This window comes from Bison bison, unplaced genomic scaffold, assembly GCF_000754665.1.
Source record: "Bison bison bison isolate TAMUID 2011002044 unplaced genomic scaffold, Bison_UMD1.0 scf7180017864295, whole genome shotgun sequence".
Lineage (NCBI taxonomy): Eukaryota > Metazoa > Chordata > Mammalia > Artiodactyla > Bovidae > Bison > Bison bison.
In genome coordinates this window covers 8,014,401-8,033,053 of record NW_011494867.1, presented here as the reverse complement: position 1 = coordinate 8,033,053, position 18,653 = coordinate 8,014,401, and the positions used below count along the sequence as shown (strand labels likewise).

At 44.5% G+C, this 18,653-nt stretch overlaps 1 protein-coding gene and 1 pseudogene across 1 annotated transcript in view; both read right to left on the bottom strand.

Moving 5' to 3' along the window:
* The window catches only part of HSD17B2 (hydroxysteroid (17-beta) dehydrogenase 2), a 93,386-nt gene that overhangs the window by 24,231 nt on the left and 50,502 nt on the right, over positions 1 to 18,653 (bottom strand). Inside the window, exon 2 of the mRNA XM_010850806.1 lies at positions 5,412 to 5,624. Coding sequence (XP_010849108.1) covers positions 5,412 to 5,624 — 213 coding nt within the window. The remainder of the gene's footprint in view (positions 1 to 5,411; positions 5,625 to 18,653) is intronic.
* LOC104996560 lies at positions 6,161 to 10,260 on the bottom strand (annotated as a pseudogene).

Sequence of the window (18,653 nt, the reverse complement as noted above, 5' to 3'; positions counted from 1 at the left end):
GGCATGTTCAGCTAGATAGACCTGAAGCAGATTCTCTGAGTTCCCTGAGCCACTGCAGGGTTCAGACCAATGGTTCTCAAGGTGTGGTCCAGACCAGCAGCAGTAATTGGGAACTTGTTAGACATGCAAATACTGGAGCCCCATCTCAGACCTGCTGGCTCAGACACTGACGATCAGAAATTACTGTTGAAGCTCAGCATTGTGACATGACGTGCCCAAGTGTGAGATGCACGCCCACATGTGAGAACCCCTGGGATATAGAGGAGCAGAATGAGCCTCCATGCTCGGAGAGGCACAGAAATGGCAGTCGACACCAGCCCTAACTTCAAAGAGGCAAGTAGCAGCCAACCTGCATGAGGACTGGACAGAGTCTCAGCAGAGTCCAGCACGAAGCACTGGCCATCAAAGATGTAATGGCCCGTCCCTAGGAATTTAGGATGCCACCCTGGGGAAATGAGAGAAAGCTCCAAACGACTGACATGGTTTTTGCCACATGGCTCAAGATAGAAATTGAGTTGACTTATAGAAAATCAAGTTACATTTCTTGCACAGCTGAGTTGGTGGTCTGACATTTACAGGCAGTAATAACTGGGAGCGGTAAGTGAGAGGATGCCTGGCATGCAGTAAGGGCTCTACAGCTATTAGGAGGCTGGTGATAGGAGAGGATGCCTTCAGCTAATCCCTCCAAGTGATGGTTTTAATTGCCTCAGCCTGATGCATACCTTTGACCAGTCAAACATACAGGTGGCAGCTTGAGAATGCCCTATGACATGGACCGCCAAACGTATCCTGTAAAAGGCTGGATAGTAAAAGCTTTAACATTCAAGTCCTACTCACTGAACTCTGCCATTACAGTGTGAGCAGCCACAGACAACCTGTAAATGAACAGGAGTGGCTACATTCCAATAAAACAATAGGGACATTGACATTTGTATCCCATATAACTTTCGTGTGTCCAAAAAAATCTTATTCTGATTTCTTTTAACCATTTAAAAATATAAACACCATCCTGAGCTCACAGGATATGCAAAAACAGGTGGCAGATTTATATAATAATCTATATATCTTTATAAAACACTCTTTAAATGACAAAGTTAAAGAGATAGACATGAGTCTGGGTGAACTCCGGGAGTTGGTGATGGACAGGGAGGCCTGGCGTGCTGCAATTCATGGGGTTACAAAGAGTCGGACACGACTGAGCGACTGAACTGAACTGAACTGAAAGAGACAGAGAGCAGGTTAAGGATGAGAATATGGCTCTTCAGAGGTAACGTGATGGGTCCGGTGGTGATGAAACAGTTCTGTATTTTGAGTGGGATGATATTGCACAAAACTACACATTATGAAATTGCAAGCAAGCGCACACACACACACACACACACATGCACTTGCATGTATAGCTGATGAAATCTGAATGAACTCTGGGGATTACACCAGGGCCAATTTCCTGGTTTTGATATTGTACTACAGTTATGCAAGATATTAACACTGGGGGAGGCTTGGCAAAGAGTGAATCTACTATTTTTCAAAATAAAATAGTTAAAAAAAAAAAGGCAGGGCCACATCTTGCCAACTCCTGCCATAGAATTCTAATCTGGCCAATAAACCTATTATACCCGTAGGGCTTCATAATAGTTTTTTAAAAATTAATATTAATAACGAACAAAGGGATTCCCTATGGCTCACGTTAAAAGAATCCACCTGCAATGCAAGAGACACAGGAGACACAGGTTCAATCCCTGGGTCAGAAAGATTCACCTGGAGCAGGGTGCAGCAACCCACTGCAGTATTCCCACCTGGAGAATCCCACACACAAAGGAATCTGCCAGGTGATAGTCCATAGGGGTTACAAAGGGTCAGACACGATTGAGTACACAGACACCAGGCAATAATGAACACACAGGCAATAATGAACAATATGTTCATGCTAATTTTAAAATCTGCTATGTAGGGACACCGCACAGTTGCTGGCCCTCTTACAGGAGCTGAGGTTTTCTGGTTTATCCACGTGGCCCAGAGGGTTCTTTAGCAAACATCCTTCTTTGTGATTTTAAATGAACCTGTTCTACCGCTCCACTTTCTGTTTGACTTGAGAGGCTGAAGTCGAGAGAGACCGCAAGAACAGGAAATTCTGTATTGGTGTTGAATTGGTATATTGGTAACTCTGCCTCAGTAAGGACTGTTCTCCAGAATGCAGGCCCCCAAACAGCATGTAAAGTGTTTTCCAAATGCTCACACCTTGGAAAGCGTACTGATTGGATCCTTTCATCCCAGGACACTGGCACTGTTATTAGCATTTCAAGAAGTACTACTTTGTCATTCATTGTGGCCAATACTGTCCCGCTGGGCCTCTCTAGATGGTGTATATTGAATATCTCCTAACAAGACACCATCAAGTCAATAAAAGGGACAGCAAAAGACAAGGCCAGGAAAATTACCTTTCTAGAAAACAACTATATTCGTTTCTTTTTTCTGGGTAGATCAGCTGTGAAGAGGACATAAGGAGGAAGTCCTTGAGGCCTTCATGGAAAACCCCCAAGTGAAGCCATAACAGGAGAAAGTGAAGCTAATTAAGAGAGGCTGGATCCTGATGACATTGCTTGAGTGCCTGGATCCAGACATGCCTGAAACCAACAGGTCTTTTTAGTTATGTAAGCACAATGCATTCCCTTTACGCAAAGAGCTGACTCATTTGAAAAGATCCTGATGTTGGGAAAGATTGAAGGCAGGAGGAAAAGGGGATGACAGAGGATGAGATGGTTGGATGGCATCACTGACTCAATGGACATGAGTTTGGCAAACTCTGAGAGTTGGTGATGGACAGGGAGGCCTGGCATGCTGCGGTTCATGGGGTCACAGGGAGTCAGAAAGGACTGAGTGACTGAACTGAACTATGAATCTTTCTTAACATCTGAACTGAACTATGCTTTAGCAGTTTTGAATTGGTTATGTCACTTGTATCTGAAAGAATCCTGATGGAAACATAGTTTTGGTTCTTAAGAAACCCTGTGGTGAGGAGTGGGAGATGGACATATTTGTATAATAATGCAGTAATGAGGGTGTATGCAAGGGGTAAAGAGTGAATTTCCAGAAGAGGAAGTGAATGATGTAGCCTGGATTACTGTTACATTTGAGCTAGATCTCCTGTAGAGTGTGTGGTTGGACAAAGGCAAAAGTCTAGAGAAATGAAGTGGAGGCAAGAGGGAAGTTTGGGTAAGAGGAAGCTCAAGGTACAAAGTCATGAACTAGAACATTCTATTCTGGAAACCATTCATCATTTACTGAGTGGAACAGCAGATATTGCAGATGAAGGTTTTGGCAAGGGCTATTCTCCTGAAAGGTCTTAGAATCCCTGTGAAGGTGTTTGATGGTGAATGGAGGACCACAGAACTGTTCAGTGAGACAAAGCATACGCCTGGCTCATAGGAGGAGCCCAAGACATGGAGGCTCAGTTTATCAAAGGAGATGGATGATACTCTAAGATGTGCACATTGTAAAGACCACTCTCCATCTGGAAAGCAATGGGGAAGGAAATCCGATTACAAACAGAGCTCAGGTGGGAGATGAGGGTCCCAGTTAAACCATAGCTCCCCAGGGATAATAGGAAGGGGCGGGATGATAAAGATCTAGGACATAGAATTGACAGGACTCAGGACCAACAGGATGCAGAAATCAAGGGTAAGCTGCAGGCCTAAGTGAACCCAGCTTGTTTGGCTTGAATGACTGATTAGGTGGCAGTGCCTGGGCTTCCCTGGTGGCTCAGACAGTAAAGAATTCGCCTGCAGGATACCTGGGTTTGATCCCTGGATTGGGAAGATCCCCTGGAGGAGGGCATGGCAACCCACTCCAGTATTCTTGCCTGGAGAATCCCCCTAGACAGAGGAGACTGGCCGGCTACAGTCCATGGGGTCACAGAGTCAGACATGACTGAGCAACTAAGCGCAGCCGGTGTCTGAGCCAGCGCCTCCGTCGTCGGATGCAGGAGGGGAAACTGATTTGCAGACTAGAAGCAGAGGAAAAAATAATGAGGTCCGTTTTTGACAAATTGAGGCGGGATATCTGGTAACCAGTTGTGTATGCCTATAGGTCCTGATGTTGAAAAGAGGGCTATGTTGTTAACGCAGATTCAGAAATTACTGGATTAAATGGCAGTGTTTCTCAGCTCTGGCAGAATATTAGCATTGCTGGAGGAGCTTTAAAATATGCTAATACTGGGACCCCCAAATGGGATCTTCTTTATAGTGGACCTTCCCAGCAAAAGGAGAGCACCAGTACCAGCCTCGCTGCGAAGATCTGCTGAGTTACTGTCTGTAGATACCGATTTAATCTGCTAGGGAAAAGTCCCCAGGCTGTGTGGGAATCACAGACGTGTGACCTGTGCTTCAGAAAGATCTCAAGCTTGGTTTAATTTTCCACTGGCATTACCTTAACATTGTAAACATTTTGTAAACAAGGGGCCCCACATAAAGTTGCAATTTTGCACTGCATCCCCTAAATTGCATAGCCCATCCTGGGTTCACACATAGGTATTTTAAGACACTTCCCAGGTGAAAATTCCTGGTGTAGGAAGGGAAACAGGATAGCCCAGGAAACTTGGAGTGGGGTCTGGGGACAGAGCCCTCAATAACACTCACACTTAGGGGCCTGGCATGGTGGGCAGAGGAAGGAGGTTCATATAAGAGAAGCAGAAAGAATGATCAGAGAACTTAGAGGGCAAGATGTGGCTGGAGACCCCCAAAGCCCAAGGAGGGGAGGGTAATCAACACATTCAAACACTGCAGAGAAGTTAAGAGCTTGGTGTTCAAGATAATACAGACTGATCCCCGTGGCTAGACCATTTAGGGAGATGTGTCAAGAAGTGAAAACTGGGCAGCAGGGTTCCAAAGAGCCTGGCTGTGAAGGGAGAGGAAGAGAAAGGCAGGGGCTAAGAAAGACAGCCATTATGAAGCTGCTGCTGCTACTGCTAAGTCGCTTCAGTCGTGTCCGACTCTGTGCAACCCCAGAGATGGCAGCCCACCAGGCTCCCCAGTCCCTGGGATTCTCCAGGCAAGAACACTGGAGTGGGTTGCCATTGCCTTCTCCATTATGAAGCTACTTCAAGTCTAATACATGTTAGTATCAGTAAGAGGAAAGACATGTGAAGGGGCAGCAAGTAACAGGAGAGTGACTGAGCAGAGGTTGGAGGGAATGAGATGGAGAATTCTGTAAGTTCTGAGGAAGGACCATGCCTGACTCCTTCCCAATGTCTTCATATCTGCAAGAGGCCCCAGCAAGGGGCAGGGGCTCAGTGCAGGTGTCTCCAGATGCCATCTGAGACTAGAGGGAAGTGGTAATTAGAGGCTAGAACCAGTGCTGGTCATTTGCAAGGAGGATGGAGGGCAGTCGAGGGCACAGGTAGCTGAAGGCAGTACCTTTGTTCTGCAGCTTCTCCTTCACTTTGCTGTAGGCCGCTTTTATCTCCTGCGTGTTGGTGATGTTCAGCTGGAGCACAGAGAGATTCTTGGAGCAGGTTCTTCGTAATTCCTCTGCTCCAGACCCCTGTTCATCCAGAACTCCGGCAAATACAGTGAAGCCCAGCTCGTCCAGATACTTGGCCAAACCATGGCCAAACCCAGAATCACAACCTGCAAGGGGCCAAAGCAATACAAAATGGGCTCAGACTAAAATGGCAGGAGAAATTATTGAAGAAAAACTCACTGCATGCTGTTTATGATGGTCCATGTTCTGTGTAGAGAGTGGGTCTTGAGGAAGTTTTCTCCTTTGCTAAGTGGAAAATGGGCAGAGAAGCCACAACAGACAAATTTCTCTTTATTAAAAAAAAGGAGATGAGGAAGAATTTGAGGTGGGGACATAAATGGAAAGAGAAATGCTGATGAAGGGAAGGGGTCCAGGTGGTCAAAGAATGTAGCAGAGAAAAAGACATCTGACAGAAGCTTTTTCACTCATCTCTACGTGTAGTGTTTGCTGTAATAACCTCCATACAGTCTTCAGTAAAATTTTCATTACAAACTAACAAGTTGGAGTTGGTTTTTCTTTTTAAAGCTATAACAAAATGTCAGGTCCTGCTTCAAAGTGGACCGAGGACAATAGAAGGGGCTACCTACAGGGTCCAATTCCTTATGAATTATGAAAGATGAAGACTCCTAGCCACCTGCCCTTCTCACCTCCTTGAAAGCTTGCCCCTAGCCATGGCCTTCTCCCAAACCACTGAACCCTGGGAAGATGCCTGCAACAGAAACCAGATAGAAATCCCTAAGGGCATTGCTTTGTGAAACCAGAGGATAAGATCATATGCAAAACATATGTCTAATCTCAGAATTTTTTTTTCACTAATCAGAAACGGTCCATTTCTGTAAATGCTAGAAGGAATTTGGCCCGTGTGCTTCAGAGAACACAAATACACAGTTACTTTTTCCAATCCAAATTGCTTGCTTGCTTTAGTTGGGTCCTTTAAGGTAACTTTTTGGGTATTAGTTCTAGAAGGTGTTGTAGGTCTTGATAGAACTGTTGAACTTCAGCTTCTTCAGCATTACTGGTTGGGGCATAGACTTAGATTACCATGATATTGAATGGTTTGCCTTGGAAACCAACAGAGATCATTCTGTCATTTTTGAGATTGCATCCAAGTACTGCATTTCGGACTCTTCTGTTGACTACAATGGCTACTCCATTTCTTCTAAGGGATTCTTGCCCACAGTAATAGATATAATGGTCATCTGAGTTATAGTCATCAAAAAAAGATGTCCTTTTCATTATAGGGTACTGGAATGCAAAAGTAGGAAGTCAAGAAACACCTGGAGTAATGGGCAAATTTGGCCTTGGAGTACAAAATGAAGCAGGTCAAAGGCTAACACAATTTTGTCAAGAGAATCCACTGGTCATATCAAACACCATCTTCCAACAACACAAGAGAAGACTCTACAGATGGACATCACCAGATGGTCAATACCGAAATCAAATTGATATTCTTTGCAGCCAAAGATGGAGATGCTCTATACAGTCAGCAAAAATAAGACCGGGAGCTGACTGGATCAGATCATGAATTCCTTATTGCAAACTTCAGACTTAAATTGAAGAAAGTAGGGAAAACCACTAGACCATTCAGGTATGATCTAAATCACATCCCTTACAATTACACAGTGGAAGTGAGAAATAGATTCAAGGGATTAGATCTGATAGACAGAATGCCTGAAGAACTATGGACAGAGGGTCATGACATTGTACAGGAGGCAGTGATCAAGACTATCCCCAAGAAAAAGAAATGCAAAAAGACAAAATGGTTGTCTGTGGAGGCCTTACAGACGCTGAGAAAAGAAGAGAAGCTAAAAGCAAAGAAGAAAAGGAAAGATATACCCATTTGAATGCAGAGTTCCAAAGAATAGCAAGGAGAGATAAGAAAGCTTTCCTCAGTGATCAATGCAAAGAAATAGAGAAAAATAATAGAATGGGAAAGACTAGAGATTTTTTCAGAAAAATTAGAGATGCCAAGGGGACACTTCATGCAAACATGGGCACAATAAAGGACAGAAATGGTATGGACCTAACATAAGCAGAAGATATTAAGAAGAGGTGGCAAGAATATACAGAACTATACAAAAAAGATCTTCACTACCCAGGTAATCACAATGGTGTGATCACTCACCTAGAGCCAGACATCCTGGAATGTGAAGTTAAGTGGGCCTTACTTTGTAGTGAAGCATCACTACAAACAAAGCTAGTGGAGGTGATGGAATTCCAGTTGAGCTATTTCAAATCCTGAAAGATGATGCTGTGAAAGCATTGCACTCAACATGCCAGCAAATTTGGAAAACTCAGCAGTAGCCACAGGACTGGAAAAGGTCAGTTTTCATTCCAATCCCAAAGAAAGGGAATGCCAAAGAATGCTCAAACTACCGCACAATTGCACTCATCTCACATGCTAGTAAAGTAATGCTCAAAATTCTCCAAGCCAGGCTTCAGCAATACGTGAACTGTGAACTTCCAGATGTTCAAGCTGGATTTAGAAAAGGCAGAGGAACCAAAGATCAAATTTCCAACATCTGTTGGATCATAGAAAAAGCAAGAGAGTTCCAGAAAACCATCTACTTCTGCTTTATTGACTACACCAAAGTCTTTGTGTGGATCACAACAAACTGTGGAAAATTGTTTAAAAGATGGGAATACCAGACCACCTGACCTGCCTCCTGAGAAATCTGTATGCAGGTCAAGAAGCAACAGTTAGAACTGGACATGGAACAATGGATTGGTTCCAAATAGGGAAAGGAGTACATCAAAGCTGTACATTGTCACCCTGCTTATTTAATTTACATGCATAGAATACATACATACATACATCATGAGAAACACTGGGCTGGATGAAGCACAAGCTGGAATCAAGATTGCCCAGATAAATATCAATAACCTCAGATATGCAGATGATACCACCCTTATGGCAGAAAGTGAACAAGAACTAAAGAACCTCTTGATTAAAGTGAAAAAGGAGTGAAAAAGTTGGCTTAAAACTCAACATTCAAAAAACTAAGTTCATGACATCTGGTCCCATCACTTCATGGCAACTAGATGGGGAAACAATGGAAATAGTGAGAGACTTTATTTTGGGGGGCTCCAAAATCACTGCAGATGATGACTGCAGCCATGAAATTAAAAGATGTTTGCTCCTTGGAAGAAAAGCTATGACCAAGTTAGACAACACATTAAAAAGCAGAGACATTACTTTGCCAACAAAGGTCCATCTAGTCAAAGCTATGGTTTTTCCACTAGTCTTGTATGGGTGTGAAAGTTGGACTATAAAGAAAGCTGAGCCCTGAAGAATTGATGCTTTTGAATTGTGGTGTTGGAGAAGATTCTTGAGAGTCCCTTGGACTGCAAGGAGATCCAAGCAGTCTATCCTAAAGGAATTCAGTCCTGAATATTCATTGGAAGGACTGATGCTGAAACTCCAATACTTTGGCCATCTGATGTGAAGAACTGGAAAAGACCCTGATGCTGGGAAAGACTGAAGGCAGGAGGAGAAGGGGATGACAGAGGATAAGACAGTTGGAAGGCATCACCAACTCAATAGACGTGAGTGTGAGCAAGCTCTGGAAGTTGGTGATGGACAGGGAGGCCTGGCATGCTGCAGTCCATGGGGTCGCAAAGAATCAGACACGACTGAGTGACCGAAATGAACTGAACTTAAGGTAAATTTAGATAATTCTGTTTAATTAATGTGGAACGGGATATGAATTCTGATCTTGGGATGCAGGCACTTAACCAAATTATCAAGCTATCTACAATGATGGTTTATTTGAAACAGTTCTTCTGAGCACCAGGCTTCTTTCTTGCATCAAATGAGTAAGGACTCAGAGTGGCGGGGAGAAGTACTTGTCAGTGTGAAAGTCACAGTTTATCCTTCTATAATTAGCTTAGGAGAAAAAAGTGAAGAACCTACTGTAGCAGGAAGAAGCAAGAGTCTTCCAGGGTCTGACAACTGATTAACTATTGTTACTGTGAATATTGTTACTATTGTTCCATTGTTTTTCCATGGCAGAACATATGGCAGAGACTTGGGAACGTGCATGCCTGAAGCCAGGTTACTCTTCTGTTCCTATGTTGCTTGCTGCTGCTGCTAAGTCACTTCAGTCGTGTTGGACTCTGTGTGACCCCATAGACGGTAGCCCACCAGGCTCCGCCGTCCCCGGGATTCTCCAGGCAAGAACACTGGAGTGGGTTGCCATTTCCTTCTCCAATGCATGAAAGTGAAAAGTGAAAGTGAAGTCACTCAGTTGTGTTCGACTCTTAGAGACCCCATGGACTGCAGCCCACCAGGCTCCTCCGTCCATGGGATTTTCCAGGCAAGAGTACTGGAGTGGGGTGCCATTGCCTTCTCCAATGTTGCTTGCAGTGCCACAGAAGTTGGCCGTACCCCAGACAAACAGGGTGCTGGTCTGTCCCCACAAACCTTTATCCCAGTCTTAGGCAAGGAGGGCACTGCCTTGTGCTCTCAGCCAGTCTCTTGCCCAAGGTTCCTGCTTTGGTTGACTACACCCTGCTCAATACAGCTGTTGTCATCACAGCTTGAGATGTGATGACTGATTTCAGCCCAAGGAACCTGACGGCGAGCATTGAAGGGACAAGTCGTCAGTTTGCGACATCAAGATGATTCTTTCTGCACTTGATAAACTGATAAGGAAACCTGCAGGCTCTGATCTGGTGGTTTTTATCATAAGGGCATCATAACAGCTTTTCAGGATTCAGAGTATTGATGTAAGTTTCTTCCATGTTGGAAATTAAGGAGACTAATCCAAAGTGCTCAGCTGAGACACGCTTTCCCAACTGTGGTCTTCGTCCACACCCTGTGCCCCAACAACGGTTCACTTCCAGCCCCTGACGTTAGGGGGTGGGGCCCCCACTTCCTGCAACACACGGCTGGGCATCAGCAAAGCGTGGGGATAGGGGCAAAATCTCAGAATTTGAGATTCGAGTCTACCCCACCCACTTGGAGTGTATTATGGGCTGTAGAAATTTGGTTTATACCTACAAGTACAAAATAGAGATATCTGAAATTTTAAGATGAAGACATCGTGGACATAAACTCACCCTTTGAGCCATACCAGAATAAATGTGTAACAATTACTAAGTCTCTACAGCTCTAAAGATAAGAGATCATATTCACATTGGCTGTGCCAGGTGGTCTGTCCTGTAAACCCTGAAAGAACTGCCTTGTCAGCATCTGGGGGCTACAGTCAGGCATGCCCCTAAAAATCAGAAAGTTCAGGAAATCAGAGAGCACACCAACAATCAACTCAAGGATCAATATGCAAGTGATTAGAAAAGATATCTGACTTTAAAGCTAACAACACCTCCCCGGAGGGACTTCCCTAGTGATCCAGTGGTTAAGAATACATCTTGCAATGCAAGAGTTGCAGGTTCAATCCCCGGTCAGGGAACTAAGATTCCACATATTGCAGGACCACAAAGCCCTTGGGCCACAACTAGAGAATCTGTGCACTGCAGCAAAAGATCCTCTATGACACAGTGAACCTCCCACATGCCTCAACTAAGACCTGATGCAGCCAAGGTTAATTAGTTAATTTTTAAAACCCCTTCATGGATCACAGTCTTGTTATGGTGAAGAGGCTTGCATAACTCAGTGAAGCTATGGCCACGCCATGCAAGGCCACCCAAGTTGGACGGGTCATAATGAAGAGTTCTGACAAAACGTGGTCCGCTGGAGGAGGAAATGGCAAACCAACCTAGTACTCTTATTGCAAGAACCCCATGAACAGTATGAAAAGGCAAACAGATAAGACACTGGAAGATAAGCACACCCAAGGTGTCTGATACGCTACTGGGGAAGAGTGGAGGGCCAGTACTAATAGCCCCAGAAGGAATGAAGAGGCTGGGCCAAAGCGGAAATGATGCTCAGTTGTGGTGTGTCTGGTGGTGAACTAAAGAGCCTCTTGATGAAAGTGAAAGAGGAGAGTGAAAAAGTGGACTCAAAACTCAACTTTCAGAAAACTATGGTCATGGCATCCAGTCCCATCACTTCATGGTAAATAGATGGGGAAACAATAGAAACAATGAGAGAGTTTATTTGGGGGAGCTCCAAAATCACTGCAGATGGTGACTGCAACCTTGAAATCAAAAGACACTTGGTCCTTGGAAGAAAAGTTACACCAACCCTAGATAGCACATTGAAAAGCAGAGACATTACTTTGCTGACAAAGGTCCGGTAGTCAAAGCTATGGTTTTTCCAGTCGTCATGTATGGGTGTGAGAACTGGATTATAAAGAAAGATGAGCACCAGAGAATTGACGCTTTTGAACTGTGGTGTTGGAGAAGACTCTTGAGAGTCCCTTGACTGCAAGGAGATCCAACCAGTCAATCCTTAAGCAAATCAGTCCTGAATATTCATTGGAAGGACTGATGCTGAAGCTGAAACGCCAATACTTTGGCCACGTGATGCAAAGAACTGAGTCATTGGAAAAGACCCTGATGCTGAGAAAGATTGAAGGAAGGAGGAGAAGGAGATGACAGAGGATGAGATGGTTGGATGGCATCACCCACTCAATGGACATGAGTTTGAGCAAACTCTGGGAGTTGGCAGGGAGGCCTGGTGTGCTGCAGTCCATGGGATCACAAAGACTCAGACATGACTGAGTGACTGAACTGAACTGAACTGGTGGTGAAAGTAAAGTCCAATGGTATAAAGAATAATACTGCCTGCTGCTGCTGCTAAGTCACTTCAGTCGTGTCCAACTCTGTGTGACCCCATAGGCGGCAGCCCACTAGGCTCCTCTGTCCCTGGGATTCTCCAGGCAAGAATACTGGAGTGGGTTGCCATTTCCTTCTCCAATGCATGAAAGTGAAAAGTGAAAGTAAAGTCGCCTAGTCGTGCCCGACTCTTAGCGACCCCATGGACTGCAGCCCACCAGGCTCCTCCATCCATGAGATTTTCCAGGCAAGAGTAATACTGCCTAGGAACCTAGAATGTTAGGTCCACGAATCAAGGTAAATTGGGCTTGGTTGTGAACTTGGCCCCCCACCTCTGCAACCCTGCTTGAGTTATTTAACCTCTCTGTGCCTCAGCTTCCTCATCTCTAAAATGGACTTGATAACAGTGCCTACATCAGTTATGATTTGTGATGTGCTTAACAATGCCTGGAATTACTATAATAGATCTTTTAAAAAAAATAATACTAGGTACATGACATTCTTCCTGAATTTCAGGTGTTTACATGCATGATCTTGGTAGATAGGAAGTTCACCTCTACTGATAGCTAAACATCTTGGTTAAGACTCTGCCTGCTTGATTCTGCCTCTGCCATGTCTGAGCCTTGGGTAACATTACATAAAGTAGTACAGAGCCTCCACTTATTCATCTGGGAAGTGGGGTTATAACGGTTCCTCCCTCCTAGGCTGATCTTGGAAGTCAACAAGACAGAGAATGTTCTGCACAAAGCCCAGCATATCATATGTGACTGTTACCAGTATTGTGGCTCTAACCCAGACATCATTTCTGATCTGCTGTGTGAACGATCAGGCTATGCTAACCCTGGTGTCTTAGGGCCAGGCAGGGGCTAGAGGGCCTTGAGAATGTAGGTGGCTGGAGAGCCACTCCCTGTCAAGATAGAGTAACCCTTGTGCACTCCAGAAACCCAAAGACAAGGCAGGGGCCTTTGTGAAAGCTACTTTCCCTCGTGGCTCCCTGATAAAGAATCTGCCTGCAATACAGGAGACCCAGGTTTAATCCCTGGGTTAGGAAGATCCCCTGGAGAAGGGAATGGCAACCCACTCCAGTATTCTTGCCTGAAGAATTCCATGGACAGAGGAACCTGGTAAGTTACAGTCCATGAGCTTAGACACAAAGAGTCAGACACAACTGAGCAACTAGCACTTTGTGGAAAGGCAAAATGTTTCATAACCTACCCATCAGTAGCTCAGTTGGTAAAGAATTCTCCTGCAATGCAGGAGACTCAGGTTCAATCCCTGGGTCAGGATGATCCCCTGGAGAAGGAAATGGCAACCTGCTCCAGTATTCTTGCCTGGAAAATCCCATGACAGAGGAGCCTGGTGGGCTACAGTCCATGGGGTCATAAAGAGTTGCAGCCAACCGAGCAACTAAACCACCAGCCTCTGAAAATTATCAAACCTAGTGTGACTCGAATGCTTACCAAGACCCATCCAGCTTCACACATATTAACTCCACCCACCCTGGGAGATAAGTCATTTTACTATCATCACTCTACAGAGGAGGAAACTGAAACACAGAAGGGTTAAGTCATTTAGCTGGACATGGCAGAGGTAGGTTGAAACCCAGGCAGGGGTTGATAAATAAACATCTGGAATATAAAATATTCTATTCTTCCAGAGCACAGGGCCTAGCATATAGTAGCTGATCAATAAAAGGCGTGTGTTGGGGACTTCTCCAGCAGTCCAGTGGTTAAGACTGTCCACTTCCAATCCAGGGAGAGAGACTTCAATCCCTGGTGGCGGAACTAAGATCCAACATGCTACACAGCACAGCCAAAAAATTACACACAAAAAAGCATGTGTTGGCTAAATGGGCATTTAAGAGGCCACTGGCCTTAATGCCTTAAAAACGCAGAGAGTCTTATGTCACTAGTATCGAGGGTTCCTAGCCTCTAAGTCCTAACAAACACCTGTGGAGTTGGATGCCTACCCCAAGAGAGGGTGTAGGAATTGCTGGGGGTGGTTTTAAGCTATGCCCTTTGAGATCATTCTGTCTCTAGTGGCCTGGAAAATCATCAGCTTGGAGCAAGCAACAAGTACTAGAGTCTCATTTTTGCAAAACTGGAGTGAATGTGAAATTATGATTTATTCTAAAATATTAATAAAGTCTCTCAATTTGTGTGAAAAACGGAAATGTGAATCACTTTAACTCAGAAGAGTTAAGAATGATAGTTTCTGAGCTGGTGGGCTAACTGTAAGTGGATTTATGCTATTGCCGTATGGAGCTGGTGAATAGAAACATAGCTCATCATTTGTTGGGTCAAGTCGTCGGCAAGTTGTGAATAACTCAAGTTCTGGAGTTCTTTAAGGCTAGGTCCCCTGAATGAAACACGCCTGTCAAGACTAACAGCATGTGCTCTTGGACACAAGCTGGTTCCTCTGAAGCTGCATTCAGAAAAGGATGAAGAAGGAAGAATTTGCAACACTGTAAATGATTTATTTGTTGTTGTTGTTATTGTTTAGTCACTCAGTTGTGTCCGGCTCTTTGCAACCCCGTGGACTGGGAGGCTCCTGCCGGGCTCCTTTGTCCACGGCAAGAATACAGAAGTGGGTTACCATTTCCTTCTGCAGGGTATCTCCTCTCAGGAGTCAAACCCACATCTGCATTGGCAGGTAGATTCTTTACCCCTGAGCTACCAATTTTTTCTAGACAGTATTAAAACATCATATAAGTAATAAAACTTTAAGAGCAACATCAGGATAAACAAAAGAAGTTACCCATAACACCACCAATCTAGCATAAGTTTTATAACTTTCTTGCTTTTTCTTCTAGTCTTTTTTTCCTATACACTGTTCTTTAACAACTATAATTATAGTACACATGTGATTTGACAACTAATTTTTAAATTAGTATTATAGATATGCGGATGACACCACCCTTATGGCAAAAAGCAAAGAAGAACTAAAGAGCCTCTTGATGAAAGTGAAAGAGGAGAATGAAAAACTTGGCTTAAAGTTCAACATTCAGAAAACTAAGATCATGGCATCCAGTCCCATCACTTCATGGCAAATAGATGGGGAAACAGTGGCTGACTTTATTTTTCTGGGCTCTAAAATCACTGCAGATGGTGACTGCAGCCATGAAATTAAAAGACACTTACTCCTTGGAAGGAAAGTGATGACCAACTAAGACAGCATATTAAAAAGCAGAGACATTACTTTACCAACAAAGGTCCGTCTAGTCAAGGCTTATGGTTTTTCCAGTGGTCATGTATGGATGTGAGAGTTGGACTATAAAGGAAGCTGAGCGCCGAAGAATTGATGCTTTTAAATTGTGGTGCTGGAGAGGACTCTTGAAAGTCCCTTGGACTGCAAGGAGACCCAACCAGTCCATTCTAAAGGAGATCAGTCCTGGGTGTTCATTGGAGGGACTGATGTTGAAGCTGAAATGCCAATACTTTGGCCACCTGATGTGAAGAGCTGACCCATGTGAAAAGCCCCCAATGCTGGGAAAGATTGAAGGCAGGAGGAGAAGGGGACAACAGAGGATGAGATGGTTGGATGGCATCACTAACTCGATGGACATGGGTTTGGGTGAACTCCGGGTGTTGGTGACGGACAGGGAGGACTGGCGTGCTGCGATTCATGGGGTCGCAAAGAGTCGGACACGACTGAGTGACTGAACTGAAACCAGTTTTAGCTATTTCCACAGTCTGCAAAACCATAAGTCATCATTTTTCACTACTAGATAAAATTCTCCCCATGAAAATGCAGCAAAGAAAAACATGATTGGAGCCTGGATTTTGGAGCCAGGATCCCTGGGTCCAAATCCTGGCTCTGCTACTTTCAAGCTGTGTGACTTTGGCCAGTCAATTTACCTCTCTGTGCCTCAGTTTCCTTATCTATAAAGTGAGATGATACTAGGACCTGCCTCATAAGATTGTCCGAAAGATTAAATGATTTTATATACCAGAGTAATTGCAACAGAGCCTGCCACATGGCAGTTGCTACCCAGGTGTTAAATAAATAGCAACTGCGTTTCTGTTTGCTTTAAACCCATGCTACTCCTTTCATTGGCTACTTCTGGTTCCTAGAACCAAAAGGATTTTGAGTTCTTATCTCAGAAGATCATCACAGACATTCTAACCACAATAATGAATTGGCCAAGTACTGTGCTTTCTGCCAGCGGTCTCATCTCTCCTAGACTCTCCTTCCCTAAAGCTCCTCGAAGTCTCCCCTTTGTCAATATCTTTGAACAACAGCAGCTTAAAACAGAGCTTCTCAGGGGCTGGGCCTCTTCAGAGGTGCCAGGGCCCATTCTCATAGTGGACTTTCACTTCTCTTCATTGGAAGGACTGATGTTGAAGCTGAAACTCCGATACTTTGGCCACATAATGGGAAGAGCTGACTCATTTGAGAAGACCCTGATGCTGGGAAAGATTGAGGGCAGGAGGAGAAGGGGATGACACAGGATGAGATGGTTGGATGGCATCACCGACTCCATGGACATGGGTTTGGGTAGACTCTGGGAGTTGGTGATGGACAGAGGCCTGGCGTGCCTGCAGTTCATGGGGTCGCAAAGAGTCGGACACGACTGAGTGACTGAACTGAACTGAGTGGTATAGACAAACACAAATGGAGGACCTGTTGTGTATCAAATAAGAGGACACTATCTGAATATGTGTTTTGCTTGGCCCATACAGTGTATTTCTTAAAAATTTAAACAAAGGCTAAAATCCAAGAATGCCACCTGAAAACCCAGATCGGTGGTTTCTCTTGATTAACCAGAATATAGGCCAACTGTGGGCCTGCGTTCTTACGAGGAACTCGTGTGCTGAAGCTGAGGATCCCAAAGCTGCCCCCTGCCACTCCCTGTCCACCGTCCCCACCGCCCTCCCCCGTCCCCCGACTCCCCTCCCCCCACGCTCTCAGGTCCAGGGTTCCCACTTCCTATTGCACATGCGCACCTCTATCGCCCACTGCCTTCACCACTGTGACCCGCCCCACCTCTGCAGCCTTTTGAACCCAACATACCTGCCACACTTTGTCCCACTTACAAAGGTCATCTGGGTCTAGAATTATTTATCTGTAAAACCGTGGAAAACTAGGGAGGAAAAGACTTTCCCCACCCTTGTTTGAAATTTAAGCACTCCACCAGATTGCCACCCTCATGTTGACCCTGCCTGGTCCCTATAAAATAGATTAAGGTGCAATAAAATGGTAGACACATAATAAAACTGTAAGGTACCTAATAATTCCCTGAGAGCCATACAAGGCTCAGCTTCTAATCCAGGAAGAGAAAACACTTGACAGTTATACCACTGACACTACCTGTGTTGACTTTGGCACTCTGAAAAGATAGTGATGTTGGGTGGTGAACCCCTGGGAATTAGCTAGAGCTTTTTTGCTTAATTGGAGGATAACTGCTTTACAGTGTTGTATTGGTATCTGCTGTACAAAGTCTGTGTTAGTAGCTCCGTCATGTCCAACTCTTTGCAACCCCATGGACTGTAGCCCACCAGGCTCCTTTGTCCACTGGATTCTCCAGACAAGAATATTGCAGTGGGTTGCCATGCCCTTCTCTAGGGGATCCTCCCGACTCAGGGATGGAACCCAAGTCTCCCTTGGAGAAGGAAATGGCAACCCACTCCAGTATTCTTGCCTGGAAAATCCCCTGGACACAGGGGACTGGGTCGCTACAGTCCATGGGGTCACAGAGAGCTGAACACGACTGAGCACACAAGTATATTGCACACACGCACAGTCAAGTGTATTTTAGGATGCCCCTCTGGTGAAATTTGTCTGATGTTTTTCTTATGTTCTGACTGGGGTTATGAGCTTGGGAAAGGAGATCACAGATACAGGGCCATTTTCATCACATTGTATTAAGAGGACAAACAAGCAACAAGACATGAATGTTGACGTTGCCTTTGATCACCTGGATGAAGTAAAGTGGGGAAATTTGTCCGCTATGAAGTTACTCTTTATCCACCCCCTCTTCCATACTATACTCTTCGGAAGGAAGCCTCTATGTATTAATACCTACATAAATTATTTGGAACTCTTGTACATGGGAGATTTGTCTCTTTTCCCTCATTTATTAATTTATTTTTATCTTTATGGACTCAGGAATATTAATTTTATACTTTGGGTTATAATCCAATACTTTATCTTAGTGCTCAAATTATTTATTTTTCTGGGCTCTAAAATCACTGCAGATGGTGACTGCAGCCATGAAATTAAAAGACGCTTACTCCTTGGAAGGAAAGTGATGACCAACTAAGACAGCATATTAAAAAGCAGAGACATTACTTTACCAACAAAAGTCCATCTAGTCAAAGCTATGGTTTTCCCAGTAGTCATGTATGGATGTGAGAGTTGGACTGTAAAGAAAGCCGAGCGCCGAAGACTTGATGCTTTTAAATTGTGGTGCTGGAGAGGACTCTTGAAAGTCCCTTGGACTGCAAGGAGACCCAACC